At 44.2% G+C, this 15,074-nt stretch overlaps 1 protein-coding gene across 1 annotated transcript in view; it reads left to right on the top strand.

The window, feature by feature from the left end:
* The window catches only part of CACHD1 (cache domain containing 1), a 92,704-nt gene that overhangs the window by 19,972 nt on the left and 57,658 nt on the right, over positions 1-15,074 (top strand). Inside the window, exon 2 of the mRNA XM_066325348.1 lies at positions 10,008-10,070. Within this exon, the coding sequence (XP_066181445.1) occupies positions 10,008-10,070 (63 nt within the window). The remainder of the gene's footprint in view (positions 1-10,007; positions 10,071-15,074) is intronic.

Raw genomic sequence — 15,074 nt, 5'->3', positions numbered from 1 at the left:
TTTAGGGAGATTTTTTGGGGGGCAGTTCTTACAAATTTCAGCGGCTAATTTCAGAAATCATTCAGGGTTTATTAATCACAGCTCCTCACAAGAGCATGCTGTGATTTTAAATTTGAGTCAAGTGTAACTTCTTGCTGCTTAGTGTTTGAAAGGGTAATATATTTATAATCATTTCGGCACAACAGCTCATTTTTAGCAGGCTGGGATCATTGCCTTTATTTAGGATAAACCATATTTCAAAAATCCCTCTCCCATCCCTGCTGGTGGTGGGATGGATCCCATCCATCCCCTGGGACCTTGGAGCCCCCACCTTTGGCTTGTTTAGAAAACAGTGAGGGGACAGGAATAAAAAATAAAATAAAATCAAATCCCTTCTCTGCACAACCTCTGATGATTTTTTGCCCCCAAAGGCTGGATGTAGGAATTCCTGTGGGATGGTTTGGCAGGAGCACTGCAGAAAGCACCGAGGCGAGTTCTGCTCCTCTCCAGTGCTTTCCCTCATTAAATCTGGAGCTTTCTCTCTCCCTTTTCTGGGCTGGAATCTGCTCTGTGCTTGATTAACACTGGAGGTTTTGTCTGAGTTTTGGTTGTTGGTTGTTTTTTGGCAGGTTTTTTTTTTTTTACTCCCCCCTCTTTCATGTAAATGATGTCTTGCTATTTTGCTTGCTTTTCCCCTTTTTTTAATTAGAAGAATAAATGCTTGCATTCATGCACAAATTGCTTTGAAGTGCTGTAAGAATTCAATTCATGAGCTTCCTCCAGTCTCAATCTTTAATATGGTTTTTTTTTTGTTTTTTTTTGTTTTTTTTTTTCAAACTGATAACATCTGATGGCTGTGCTCTTTGCAGGAGATTACATTTGTTTTCTGCGGGCTGCCCTGCCTCCTCCTGTGTCCCCAGATAAGGAGTTCAACACAGGGAGAAGTTCAGCAGCAGCTCCCAGCGAGCATTCCCAAAGTTTTGATGCTTGTGCTGGATCACAGCTCCCTGAAAAAAATGAGGGAAGAACAATCCAAGGGTCTGTGGGGACCTCTGGATGTGGTGGCACAGCTCAGCTCCTTGGAAAAGTGCTTGAGCACTTTCTCCTGGAGATTACCACCTTTGCTTTATTTACCCAGGAATTATTTGCTACTTTGCACCTGGCTGTTGTTTTTTTTTGAGCTGCAGGGACACGATTTGCTGGTGCTGTCAGTGTGTTCAGGGTGTTGGTGGTGATGCCTCAGGATTGTAGCTTTTCTGTTTTTCATCTCTTTGTAATCCTGTAATTCTTTAGTGGAGAATTCTAAGCTCCATATAGAGTGTGAGCTGCTGCTTTCCCGTTTTGGTCAGACACAGCAATTCCTCTCCAGGGCTGGGGATCAAGGACAGATCAGAGATGTGAGTTGAGGGAGCAAACTTGGGGTCAGTGACTTCATTACCTGAAGCTGTAATTAGGAGATTAACCCAAATATGCAGATGCACCAAACTTATAAAAGTGTGAAAACTCGTGACTCATGGTCCAGTTTTGAGTGGGTTTTTCCTGCCCTAAATGTACCTAAAGGCTCTTCAATAACCACTTTTTATTCTCTTAATTTTGTCTGGCCTCTGCTTTTACATAGTCCCAAAAAGGCATCAGTGCTTCCAGGTGGAATTCTGGCTCATGGAATACCAAACTGTCAGGCCCATCACTGTGCTCAATGTCTGAGCTCATTCCCCAGCCCTGTTTTGGGAGCAGAGGGGAAAATCCCCGTTTCCAGTGCTGGTGGATGAGTAATTCTCTTTTCATTAGCACTGAAGTGTGGCAAAATGGTGTTTCCTGAAGGCCACAGAAACTCCTGGGGGATTTCAAATCCCAGGGTCAGCTGAGTGCAGCTTGAATGGTCTCTCCTCTGCTCCTGGAAGTGTTTGGTGACTGATCCCCCCCTTTTAAATGTGGGGTCACAGCCCTGGGACTGGCCTTGTGTCCCCAGGGAGCTGAGGTGGGACAAGACCTGCCCAGGACGCCTCTCCTGGTGTGTCTGGAATCACTCTGGAATGGAAGAGTTATTTGAAAATTGCTTGACACCCAGGGAGTGATCAATGCAATTTAAAGTGTTTATGTTCTTGAGTTATTTTTAAGGTTCTTTTAAATTTCAAGTCAGAAATTCAACCTAAGGACTTAAAGCTGCATAGATTTGCACCCTCTCCTTTCTGCCCAGGAAAAGAAGGATGGGGATTATATCAAATACAAATAATATACAAATCATCATATAAAAATGATGCAGATGAGGTATTTAAGCAGGTGCCATTAAAACTTCTGTATTTATTAATGCAATAATACTATAAATAAGAGCAACCTTGCAGTTTTTATGGCAGACACTGACTCACAGGAGGGTAATTACACCCTGATCCAGTCTTTTTCAGCTTACTGCTCATCCCTTATTTATCTCTTGACAAAAGTGGGGGTGTTTTGGTGCAAGCACCTGCACCTGGACTCATTTTGTGTTCAGACTTCAAATGTGGTTGTCTCTCCAAGTGCAGGCACTGGGAGACAGCTCCTGTTCCAGAGGGGTTGTAGGGAAGGCTTTTGGGGTATTTATCCTGTGGATGCTGCTGCTTCCTGCTGAGAGATCCTGAAAAATTATACTCTTGGACATTTAAAGCAAACATTTCTGTAATTAGGCTGCCATCAGCCCATTCATTTCATGCACAGAAGTTCAGCACTGTGATTTATGATCTTTAAATCCCCGGATTTAAGGTTGTCTGCTTGGGTATTGTTTTTGGTTTGTTTTTTTTTTCTGATTCAAGTAAAGTTCCTGTGCTGAAGCATTTCTCCAAGCAAAAACCCATCAGCCTCTGCCTTAATTATATAAAACTGATCAGGGAACAATCACCTCTCTTGATGTCCCTTTGTGCTTTGGGATTTTTTCCTGGCTTTACTGTAAAATTACCCAGTCCTGGCTGGAATATTACATCAATTGATCCATGTTTTTTTTTTTTTTTTTTTCTGCGGACTTGCAGTACATTGAATTCATGAGTAAATTGGACCAGCACAGTAATTACACTAAAGTGCTATCAAACCCTTCTGGCTCTAGGATTGCAACTATTTACAAGTCTTGGGCTGCTGCTTAAATTTTTCCCAATTTTTAGTCATTCTGACATGAGTTTGAAAGCAAACCAGAAAACTGAAACCCAGAGTTCTCCCGATGGAATGAAAGCTCTGGTCAATTTTGCTCCTTTTAAATGCTCAAGATTAAATTTCTCTTAAAAGGAAAAGGACCAACAAAACGCAGTAAGGTGAAAGAAAACAGTTCACTAAGCAAAATGTTCTCAACCCAGAAAAAAAAAAAAGTAGAAATATTGTAAGTTTTACATCCTAGAGGCTGGAATGAGGAATAAATGGAGGGAGAGGAAATCCAATGCCATTGAGAAGCCCATCTGCTTTGTATTTTAGGGCTTGGGTAGCATGACTTTCTTTTTTTTGTTTCTGCCATACACATTGTCAGGAGAATAACCTTGGTCAGGTTACACTGGCTAAATGAATAATCTCTTGAACATGTGGAACTCATTTTCTTGGGGTATTTTCCCCTCTCACTCTTTTTCCCTTCCTCTTCTCTGGTCCTTTGGAAAAGAAGACCAAAAAACCTGCTGGTTCCTGATTTCATTTTTGTGGCACTCCCTCAGTTTTCCAGAGTTTTCTCTCCTTAGAAATACCTGGAGTTTTCCAAGGAAACAAATTTATAAGAATTGTGCTCTATTTTGCTCCTTTTCAGTGTTGTGCCTACTCCTCATCTCCCCTCTGAGGCCTGAAATGATCCCACGGGCTTTTACCTCCCACAGCTGATAAATAAATGTTAACTGAGATGCTTTTTGGCCGTCAAAATGAAGATCAAACTCGAATCCCAGTTCTGTGTTGCCTGGAGTATATTCCAGTGCTGCAGAAATGTGATTGGAAGGTGGTGGGAACTTGAGTCTTAAATAGGGGCTTGGTGAAAAATCTTCATGAAAAGGAAAAAAATGGGAAGGGAGATTATGTTTTCCCCACTTAAAACCTTAAATACTGGGGAATGTATGTGCCAAAAAGGTGTAAACCTTAAATATTGGGGAATGTGTTTACCCAAGAGGTGTGTTATGAGCCTGTGATGTTCACTGGTTCTAACTTAGATAATTCTCTTTATTAATTAGTATTCTGTCCTCTGCTGGTTATTGATTTCTCAGTTCTCCTGCTAATTAATCCATATTTTTTCAGTCTTTTTAGTATCTTTTTCCCAGACAGGGAGTTTCTAGCACATGCTGATTGTCTTTGTTAGGCTTTTCTCCTTTCTGCAGCATTTCCTTGGAGGGGTAGAAAATCTGCATTTTAGGTGTCCAGTTTTCAGCCTCACTGAAGCTCGTCAGGGTTAGTTCAGCAAAACTTCGAATTTCAGCCATTTTCCACTCAAACTCCAATAATACCAGTCTGAGAAGAAAGGTAGCTCCGTGCTGACTAATTATGATTAATTAAAACGATTAGAAAAGTGAATTTGTGGCATTAATTAGAAAATGATTGATTTATTATATGGATTAGGAAAGTTCTGATTTCCAAAAGCCTGTGAATGCACTGACTGAGCTGAGCTCAGCATCACTTTTCTCTCTGATTCAGGTGTCTGTGGCTGCTCCACAAATAATATCATGAGATGGAGCATTGATTCCTTAAATCCCTTCTGAAAACATGTTGTTTTTTTCTTCAAACTCACATGTGAAGAAAGGCATTTGTAGGGTGGTGTTGGGGTATTCCTTGCAGATGTGTAGTTGCTGCCCTCAGTGCTCCCAGCCCACTGTGATTTGCCTTTCCCTGTGTTTTCCTCCAATTCACTTCAGCTCCTTCCATGTCTTGCTGGAAATTCTTGGAGGAAAACACACAGAGCATGTCGCTGATCTCCTGGGAAGCCTCTATTTAATGTTCCTTGGGTTTAGAAAATGGTAACAAAACAGAACACGAGATGGCTTCAGACGCTGCGAAAATAAACTGCAGGCAGAAGCCACAGGTTTCCCTGAAAACAACCTCACTGGGTGAGTTCCACCAGAAAAAAAGGATTTGTTGGAGGTTTGTTTGCTCACCACTTTTTAAAACATTAACCTTTCAAGTAGGAACCAGACCCTGGTTAGGGGCAGCTTGAAGTTTAAAAAGGATCACAGCCCTGCTGGGCTAAATTTTTTCTGCCTGTGTTTTACACATCTACGTTTTATTATTCTGTGTAACTTTTTAAATATTACTGATTTTTTGTCATTGTGTCTCTACCCAAATATGGCAGGTAACAGCAGTCCATGCCCTAAAGCTGCTGAAAGATGAATGGTTTGGGTTTTTTAATTTTATTTTTTAAATGGCTTGTGTGGATGGTGAAGCAGCTTCAGTATATTCACAGCTCAGTGGCTATTTTTACAGATCCTATGTTTGTTTTCCCTCATTCTCTTTGTCTCAAAAAAATGTTATTTTTGTTGTCAGGGAGATGGATTTCCGCCTTGTCTGGCAAATAAAGTGATGTGCAAATGGTTGAGTGCTCTGCAGAGCAGTTGGTGCTTGTGCTTGGTTGGGGACCTTGGAGATTTGGGGGTGGTGGCGTTTTCTGTTTGTTTTGATGCTGTGCTGACAGTCAGGCTGGGGCTTTTGGAAGTGCATTTTAATCTTGAGGAACTAAGGGAACGAGCCAGTTAATATTTTACTTTTTATGCTGTGCTTGGTTTAGAGTCTTCTCCCAGGTTTAAAACTGAGTTGCCTTCAGTTTTAGATAGATAAAAGTCTCTTCAGTGGATTTTTTTTGGGACAGCACAAAGCTAAAACTGGAGCTTATCTCTGCCTTGGTGGGAAACCTGACTCCATCCTTCCCTGAGGTGTGCTTTGAGTGCTGTGCCCATCCATCACAGCCAGAGCCCACCTGTGCCAGGCATTAGGTGCTGGTGGCCCAAACCTGCCCTGTCCCAGCCCCCTGCTCCTGGATCCTCTCCTTACTAACTCATTTCTCTCTCTTATCAAGTGTTTGTCCAAAGCTAAGAGCCAGGCACTTGGGGCTATTAAAGGACGTTCCACAGGAGAATTGCCACAGGAGAATTTCCTAGGAAGCTGCAAGCGCTTTGGCACAGCCAGGGATTTCAAGGGCTTAGGAAAGCAGGAGTCTGATGCTTTGGGAGTGTGTGTTTGGAAAACAAACCTCAGCTGCCTCAGGGCTCCATCCTGGGCATCCCCTGCAGGCTCCCAGGGCCACAGCTCCCGGCTTTCCTGAGGGATGGATCAGCAGGTGGTGATCCCTGCAGGCAGCAGGATTTTCTCTGTGTGTGTGCGGCCAAACAGGAGGGCTGGGCAGGGTTAGGAGCAGGAATGAAGTGCCCAGGGATGGTTCAAGGCTTTGTGCTCAGCCCCTCTCAGCCTACAGCTGAGCAGAGCTGCAGGTGCAGCCAGGCAAGTGCTCTCCAATGATCCCAAAAGAATCTTCAGAAATATTATAAAAAGCTTTGAAGTGGTAGAATTGGAGAATCATCAGGGTTGGAAGAGACTTTGAACATCATCAGGTCCAGCTGTTGACCCACCCCTACTGGATTAAACCACAGCTCCCAGCTCCAGAACACCTCCAGAGATGAAAAAAACATTTTTTTCAATCTTTTTTAGGTCAGGCATTGGACTAACTTGCTTCACCACCTCCCTGAGGAACTTATTCCAATGCCTGACCCCCAAAACAGTGAAAAAAATTTTCTAGTATTTAACCTTAATCTGTCTCAGCTCAAGGTCGTTTCCACTTGTCCTCTTGCTGTTGTGGAAAGTGTCAGGATAAATCAAACTCTCCAAGGCTGTTTTCTAGTGTTGGAAAGCAGATATTGCTTCAGTCACAGCGCTGGGATAGTTCCACCTGGATGTAAAAATAAAGGGATTTCTCCCAGTTTATTACTGCATACAAAGGCAAATGAAGGAAAATAGGATAAGGTGGCATTTGAGGGCTCGAGGACGTGTGTGCTGGTGTGTTGGGAGTGATAGCAGGGACGGAGATATTCCATGGAGATATTCCATGTCTGGTGGAGGAGCAGCTCAAGGGAAAAGGCTGAACCAGGGGAAGAGATGGATGCTAAGACAAGGGAAAGGCTGGGGGCTGAGCTGTGGAAGAGCTGGGTGCTGATCCAGAGGAGAGGCTGGATGCTGAGCTGGGAAAACCTGGCTACTGATCCAGAGGAAAGGAAAGGCTGGATGGTGATGGAAGCTGATCTGGAGGAAAGGCTGGATGGGGATGGAAGCTGATCTGGAGGAAAGGCTGGATGGGGATGGAAGCTGATCTGGAGGAAAGGCTGGATGGGGATGGAAGCTGATCTGGAGGAAAGGCTGGATGGGGATGGAAGCTGATCTGGAGGAAAGGCTGGATGGGGATAGAAGATGAACTAGAGGAAAGGCTGGATGGGGATGGAAGCTGAACTAGAGGAAAGGCTGGATGCTGATGGAAGCTGATCTAGAGGAAAGGCTGGATGGGGATGGAAGCTGAACTAGAGGAAGAGCTGGATGCTGATCCAGAGGAAAACCTGAGTGCTGATGCAGAGTAGAGGCTGGATGCTGAGCTGGGAAGACCTGGCTGCTGATCCAGAGGAAAGGAGAGGCTGGATGCTGATGGGGGCTGATCCAGCACAGCCTTCCCGCCTTGGGAGAGCGAGTGGTGATGGGCTGTGGCAGATCATGCCGGGCAAGCATCTCATTAAACACGGGTGGGATTGTTGTGTGAGGGAGCCGAGCCTGCTGCCATCTGCTCCGCAGAGCCAATTAAACAAGAGGGGTGGGAGGAATAAAGTCCAGATGCTAATGGGCTGTGTAAACTGCAGGGCAACTTCTACTAAATATTTAGACTCTTTTCCTGAGGTTGTGTGTGGAGCTGGCTTGTGAGGTTCCTCAACTTCATTTGAGGTTGCCACTTAGCTCTGATTTTCTGCTTAAAGCCAGGGCACTTTTCAGTCAGTGAAATTAGCTTAAAGATTTGATTTTTTTTTCCCTCCCAGGGTGGAATTGTGCCCAGGAATTCTTGAGTAGGGGGCAGATATCCCAAGTAGGGACTGGACTCAGGCAGGGGCTGAGCAGTTCATGTGTAGCCTCAGGGTTGGATTCTCAATCCTTATTTGATTTTTGCTATTGGTTTACTCATTATCTGTGCTTAGTTTGACTGAAAAAATCCTGCTCCCCCTCCCTCTGCCATTCAGAGTGCTTTTAGTTAAAACAACAGAGCATACCAGGGCACTTTAAGGAAGTTAGTTAATTCAAAATCAAGCAAAAATAGGTTAAAACCCAAGCCAAATAAATTCCTGCTGGCGCTGTGACTCTTACATAACCATGGATGATGTTCTCTGGCATTATTTTTGCAAGTTCATAAATGGGCTACGTGTGAAAAGGGTGGAAGAAGGGTCAGCTTTGTGTTAGGGACAGAAAGCTCCATTCTCAGGAGCTGACAGTCGATTTCCTCCTCATTCCTTTTGATGTCTGTGCGCTTAAACGCTGCGTGGCCAGAAAAATCCAATTCATTTAAAACATTTTGCATCAAAATGACACGCTTTAATGTATTTCCTTCTGATGTTTAAATTATCTTTTCATCTCATGAGGGAGGAGAAAGAAAGAAAAAAAAAAAAAAAAGCCAACATGTTTTGTAGTTAAAGTACCCAAGCAGAACTTTAAACAAAGGTCTTGATGAAGAGGAAGTCTCGATGTACAGGCAGCTTTTAAGAGTAGATACCTTTTTTTTTCCCTCTCTCATGTCCCCCCTTCTTGGGTCCCTGAGCCTTGTAAGCCGAGGAGATTTATTGCTGCCCTTCCAAATGCTTCTTCAGAATGAAGAGTTCACATTTTTGAAATTCCTCGAGTCCTCAGGAGGGCGATGGATAAGGGGAAGTGATGATGGGGAACATCCCGAAGGGTTTTCCAGGCTGGTTTTGCCAGTCGTAGCTGCCTGTAACTGTGCTGGGAGAGAATCAGCTGAACCTGCATCAAAAAAAAAACCCAAAACTCTTGGAGCTGTGGACTCCAAGAGTTGTCAGGGAGATGAATTGGGATGAAATTTAGACCTTTTTAGTAATTGCAGTTGTTAGTGCTGATAATCCAATCCAGGGTGCTCAGGAATCCCTGTGCTTTGCCAGATGCCGTGTCACGTGTGGGACTCAGCGCTGACAGAAATGGGATCCATTCCCTCAGTGAAATCCCAGCTCTCCTGGAGAAATGCCCTAACAGCCTAAATAACCTCCATTTCGTGCTGTTACAGCTGTTGGTACCACTTATTGCTGTTAAGAGAGCAAAGGGATGTTTTAGGGGTATTGTACATTTTCTGACAGGGACGGCCCCACTGTCCCCAAGGGGAGAGCTGCCCTTGGAACAGGAGCTTGATGATCAGGAAGACTTTTTAGGAGTGGTGCTGTTGGTGTAACCCCAAAGTCTTTCCAGGCTTATTTTTCAGTCTAAAAGCAGAATATAACAAGGTGTTGGGGTTTTTTTTTTCCCTCTGTGTGTGTGAACAGGGATGGCAGCGTGGCTGTCACCTGTCCCCTGTAGGAGAGCTGAGCTTCCTAAGGGAGGACACAGCTCTCACTTCTATCTTCTGATACATCTTTTGGGGTTTTTTTTGCTATTAATGAGGTTGTGTTCAAACTGGCTCTCACTTGTCTCTATTCCACATATTAAATTTGTCTAAATTTGGCTCCCAGCCTCTCATGTTTTAGTTGGAAACAAGTACTTTTAAAAGTAGTTATGTTGGGTTCAGTGTTTAGCAAAAGCAGTTTGCACGTGGAACTAATTTTAGCACCTAATGTCAGTTTGGTAAATAATCAGATGTTGGGGGAAAAAAAACCCAAAAAAACTGTTATATATTTGCCTTCCAAAGTCAGCCTCTCCATGCAGCTCCCCACACGGAGACAAGGTTCCCCTTGGGAAGCCTGGGACACTCCCCACATCTTTCTCTGACCCCATTTCCTCACCCGTCCACCTTTTGGAGCTGCTTTCCTGTGACATTTATGACAGAAAAAAAAAGTCCTCACACACTTCCTCTCTGGTTTTTGTTGCAGAGGATATTCAACTCCTTCGTGTACACGGAGAAAATATCGAATGGGGAAAGTGAAGTTCAACAGGTGAGTCCAAAAACCCCTTCCCTGCTCCACTGCAGAGGGAATTCTTTCTGTCTGGATTTGTGGCCACTTTCTAACCTCAGATCACACCAGTGGAATAGGATAGAAATGAGGATGGGCTGCATGTGCTGATGATGTGCTTTTGAGAATTTTGCATTGCCCTGAAAAGCTTTTCCATCTCTTTGGTATGGGGCTGTTCCTTGGAAACAAAAGGGCCCTCGTGAAATAGCTCCCATTAATTGTCAGACTTTCATGTTGGAAGTGTCTGGTTTTAAATTTCAGATTTCAAGTAAAGCAATTAATCCAGTAAATCCAAATTAATATTATTGTGATGTGGAAATATGGTTCATCACAGGCGTGGCTCAAGGGTGTTTGTAATTTTGTGGGGTTTTACAATACCCATTTCAACACTGAACTCTTCAATTCAACATTGAGGTAGTGCATGGGCAGTTTGCATTTTAATACATGTGTATATTTTAAAAATTAATTTTGGATCGGTTTTCAAACAGATCAAATAGGTCATGTTTTATTCTTTCAGAAATTAAAGTACTAATTATGTTTGTGGTAAAGGCGATGGGTTTTGGCCGAAGAAATGGAACAACGAACCAGCTTTTCTTCCCAGTTTAATCATGGACCTGCTCAACCTTCAGGAATAACCTGACCCTCCTAGACCCCTGCCAAGGCAGTTTTAATGCTCAGGAGATACAGAAGCTCCTCAGAGTGAGGCTGTGCCTGGGGAAGAGGGAGTTGTTGCTCAGCCCTGCAGGCAGCCCCATTGTGCTTTCCCAGAGCGGTTTGTGTGGATTCAAAGTGCTCATGGAATACAGGAATAATGAAAACTCCCAAGTTGTGCTTCCTGGAAATGGTGACATTCCCATTCTTTGATTTTTACTGAGGGAAAAGTCAAAGCAGAGCTGGTTCGAATGGGATTGTAAGGAACTTTTAGGTTTTGGAAAAGACCTTTAAGACCGTTCCCCAGCACTGCCAAGGCCACCTCATGTCCCCAGGTGCCACATCCACGTGGCTTTTAAACCCCTCCAAGGACTCCTGGGCAGCTGTGCCAGGGCTGGACAACCCTTTCCAGGAAGGAATATTCCCAAATATCCAATCTAAACCTCCCCTGGCCCAGCCTGGGGCCGTTCCCTCTCCTCCTGTCCCTGTTCCCTGGGAGCAGATCCCAAATCCCCCCGGCTGTCCCCTCCTGGCAGGGAGTTGTGCAGAGCCACAAGGTCCCTCCTGAGCTCCTTTTCTCCTTCTGAGCCCCTTTCCAGCTCCCTCAGCCCCTCCTGGGGCTCCAGACCCTTCTCCAGCCTTTTGGAGGCTTTGGCTTCCCACCACCAGGTGTGTGCTTGCAAGCAGAGGGACCCTGGGGATGTCATTGTCACCTGCCTTTAACAATTTAACTCCCAAACCATCCCAACATCCCTCAGGATGGGTCCTCTGGCTCTGTGTTGTGTAGAGCAGCATTTCCAGGAGTGTTTCTGGGTGGTCTGTGCACCACAGAACGGCCATGTGGGCTGGATCAGATGGCTTTTGAAAGGCAAAAGTGTTTTTGGGAAACCAAGAAACTGGATTAAAACTGCTTTGAAGTCCTGGCTACGGATTCTCTCCACTGAGGGAGAGACAGTCCTTGTTTCCCAGAGCAGATGTCTGTGTTCATCCCAAGTGGATTTAAAGAGCTGTCCAAACACTGGAGGTGGGGTGATGGATTTGGAGCTGTCAGGGGAGAAAACAGGCCTCTGGTAAAGTGTAATTACTGTGGTTAAAAGCTCTGCAGTGAAGTGGATGGAAGAATAATTGAGCACTTCTGCTTCATTAATAACCAGATCTTTTAGCCTTAATGAATCCCCAGCAACAGAACCTGAATTTTATAAGAGTAGGACATTGAATGGAATCATCTTGAGCAAAAGCAAACAAATGTAAGCAAATGAAATCCCCTGCCAGAGAAAACTCATTTCTGCTTTGGTCATTCATTAACATTTTCACAGCAACTGATATCCAAAGGCAATTAATTACAGTTTTATGTCAGCTGGGATTTTTATTTTTTTTTTTTTTTTGGCAGAGCACTGAATTATTGTGAGGGTGGTGGGTTTTTTATACCAAACCATGTAAATAATGACTCTCAGTTTATTGAAAAAGTGAAAGATTCCAGCTGTTGGCCTTCAGGCCTAACTGTTCAATACCTTTGGCTTTCTTCATGCCACACAAGGAGCAGTTTTACCTCTCAGCATTGAACTGGTTACACTTTCAAAGTCTGCAGTTATAGAATTACTGTTGTACCTGACAGATAAAACCTTTTCTGCTTTGAATAGGTTATTAAAAACGGGATGGCAATGGCCAAAAATAACTTGGATCCCTTCCCTGTGAGTTATTTCAGTATCAGAGAACTCCCATACGATGTGAGAATGCAGTGGGGTGAGTTAGTGATGTAAATAAAAGTGGGAGAGGGGGAGTTTTATGAGGGGAAAACCTACATGAGCTGATTTCAGTGAAGTTGCTGTGTGTTCAGTGTCCTGCCAGACATCTGCTTTCTGTGATGTGGAGAGAAGGGATCTGGGCTGCACGGAGGAGAGAGGCTGAAATGCTCTCAGGCAGGAGCAGCTTGGAGGAGAAAAGGCTTGAAAAGCTCAGACCATGCTGCTCTTGGGTTGGATTTTTACTTTGGTTGGTTTTGGACTGAGCAAAGAGATCTTTGGGGGAGGAAACAGATCTGAAATGTGCTGAAAAAATTACATTCAGCTGTGGAGCACAACACGTTCCCTGGCTGTGAAAAGTGGCATGTTCACACACATTAATAAATGGTGAGCCTCACAATAAAAGGCAATTATTGTGTGTTTAATGTACTTCCAGAATGATTCAGGAATTGTGGCCCTCTTTCTAGGTTCTGCTGTGCATCCTGTTTGACATCTTCCTTGGAATAAGTGTTGGGAAGCTTTGCCAAAGGTACTGGCCAGTAGAAAACCTCAAATGAGTGCTGGTTTCCGTGACAAAAAGCACATTGGAAAGTGGTTTCCTGCATCCTGATTGCAATCATGGAATATATTTTCAGTGTCGTCCAGAGAAGCAGGAGCAGAGACTTTCTACAAGGGAGAATGGACTGAAGTTGAAGGAAGGGAGGTTTAAGATGGGATTTTAGGGAGAAATTCTTCCATGTGAGGCCACAGAAGCTGTGGCTGTCCCTGGATCCCTGGAAGTGTGTCCAAGGCCAGGCTCTGGAGCACCTTGGGATAGTGGAATGTCTCTGCCCATGATGGGGTGGAACAAGATGATCCTTAATGTCTCTCCCAACCCAAACCATTCCAGGATTCCATCAGTGCTTAGAATCCCTTAAAACACAAGTGTGGGATGAAGCTGGAGGTGATGCTGTGATCCTTCCTTGAGCCATGTCCCTGCTGACCTCTGGCTCTTCAGGGTTGATACAAACCCAGTGGTTTCTTCAAGAGCCACGTAGATGAAAAGAAATGACATTAAAATTTCCTAGATTAGGAATCCGTGGATGCACATCTGTGATACAGCAGCAGGAGGAATGCCTGGTGGCACTTGGAGAAAGGTGCTTTTTTCCAGATTTTCCTGGTTTAATAGAGGGAATTTAAACCTCAGAATTGTAATTCAGCTCTGCTATGTGTAAGCAATCCTTTCCAAGAAGCTTGACAGTGTTAAATCCCTGCCTGTGAGTCCATCCTGGCATCCCTGCCTGTCAACCTCACTGATGCATATTTTATATACAGGCTTGGAAACATGAAAAATACCTTGGCTTTCAAGCTACAGCCAGAAAGAAAACCTCACCTTGGAGCTCTGCTTTCCCTCAGAGCTCCCTGCAAAGGGAAGACTTCAGAGCTGTGGAGCTTTGAGGGGGAAGAAGCTTTAAAAAAAAAAAAAAAAAAGCTCGAGGGAAACGATGCAAATGAGGGAAATGTCTCTGGGAAAATTAGAGGAGCTCAGTGATGTTGTGATGAAAGGTTGTCAGTGGAGATGGTGACAATTGAAGTGCATTACCCAGGGGTGCTGCAGTAATAGAAACAGGTGTTAGAGTCCAACCTGTCTGCAAACCCAAGGGCTTTGGCTGCGTGTCAGCTGCCAGAGGAAATCCAGGGAGAACAGGGCTGGTGGCTGCATTGTTCACAGAGAGCACTCCCTGCTTATGGTTGTGTTTGTTGAAATGCAGGAGAAAACACAGAAATCTGAAAAATGCCCACGGAGGCTTCCCCTCGCTGTTGTTTTCGAGATGAGGCGAAGAGCGCTTTGTGTGGGATAATAATATTCCGTGTCGGTCTCAAGATATCCAGATTTATATCGGTCTCCATTAAAATGGGCGAGTTGGAGCATTTCTGTGGGAGCAGGAAATGTCTGTCACACCCAGGTGTGGGGCACCCCTGTCCCTTTTCTGTGCCTGATTTTCCATTTCGCCTTAAAAATGCTTCAACAATTATGTCAGCATGGTTTCATAGTTCAGTGTTCTGTCCTTTCATTATTTGTTATCTCTCCTCCTCTACTTTGGAGGTTTTGTAACCGGTGTGGGTCTGGCATCCATCAGCATCCAGCAGCTCTCCAGCTCCAGGCAGGTTAAAAAAAGCAGGGTATGTGTTGGATAAAAACTTCAGGTTTTTATTTAGAAAGAGGAGAAGGTGATTTAAACCTGCAGCTTTTCCTGTGACAGGCTCCAGCGGCTGAGTGCATCACCCCGCAAAGAGAATAAAGTTTGGGAGGGAAGTGAAGCCCAACTATGGAAGAAAAGTTTGTTTTGTTAGGCTTCATCTGGGTGGTACTTCTCAATCTGATAAATTAGAACCGTTTGGTTTTAGTACTTTCATTGGTGTGTCACCTGCAGTTCCTTATCAGAATTTACTCATTCGAAGAAATTTTCAGCAGAAAATTATTTTTGGATCCTCTTGCCCTCGGCGAGTTTTTGAGTTCGTTGGTTTTGAATTGTTGAGAGCATTGTCCTGTTACCAGAGGGCAATATTTTTAGAGTTCTTTAGATTAGACAAAGTCAGTTCTTCCAGCCAT

Source organism: Sylvia atricapilla, chromosome 9, assembly GCF_009819655.1.
Source record: "Sylvia atricapilla isolate bSylAtr1 chromosome 9, bSylAtr1.pri, whole genome shotgun sequence".
NCBI classification, from domain to species: Eukaryota; Metazoa; Chordata; class Aves; order Passeriformes; family Sylviidae; genus Sylvia; species Sylvia atricapilla.
This window is presented reverse-complemented; position numbering and strand designations above follow the sequence as displayed.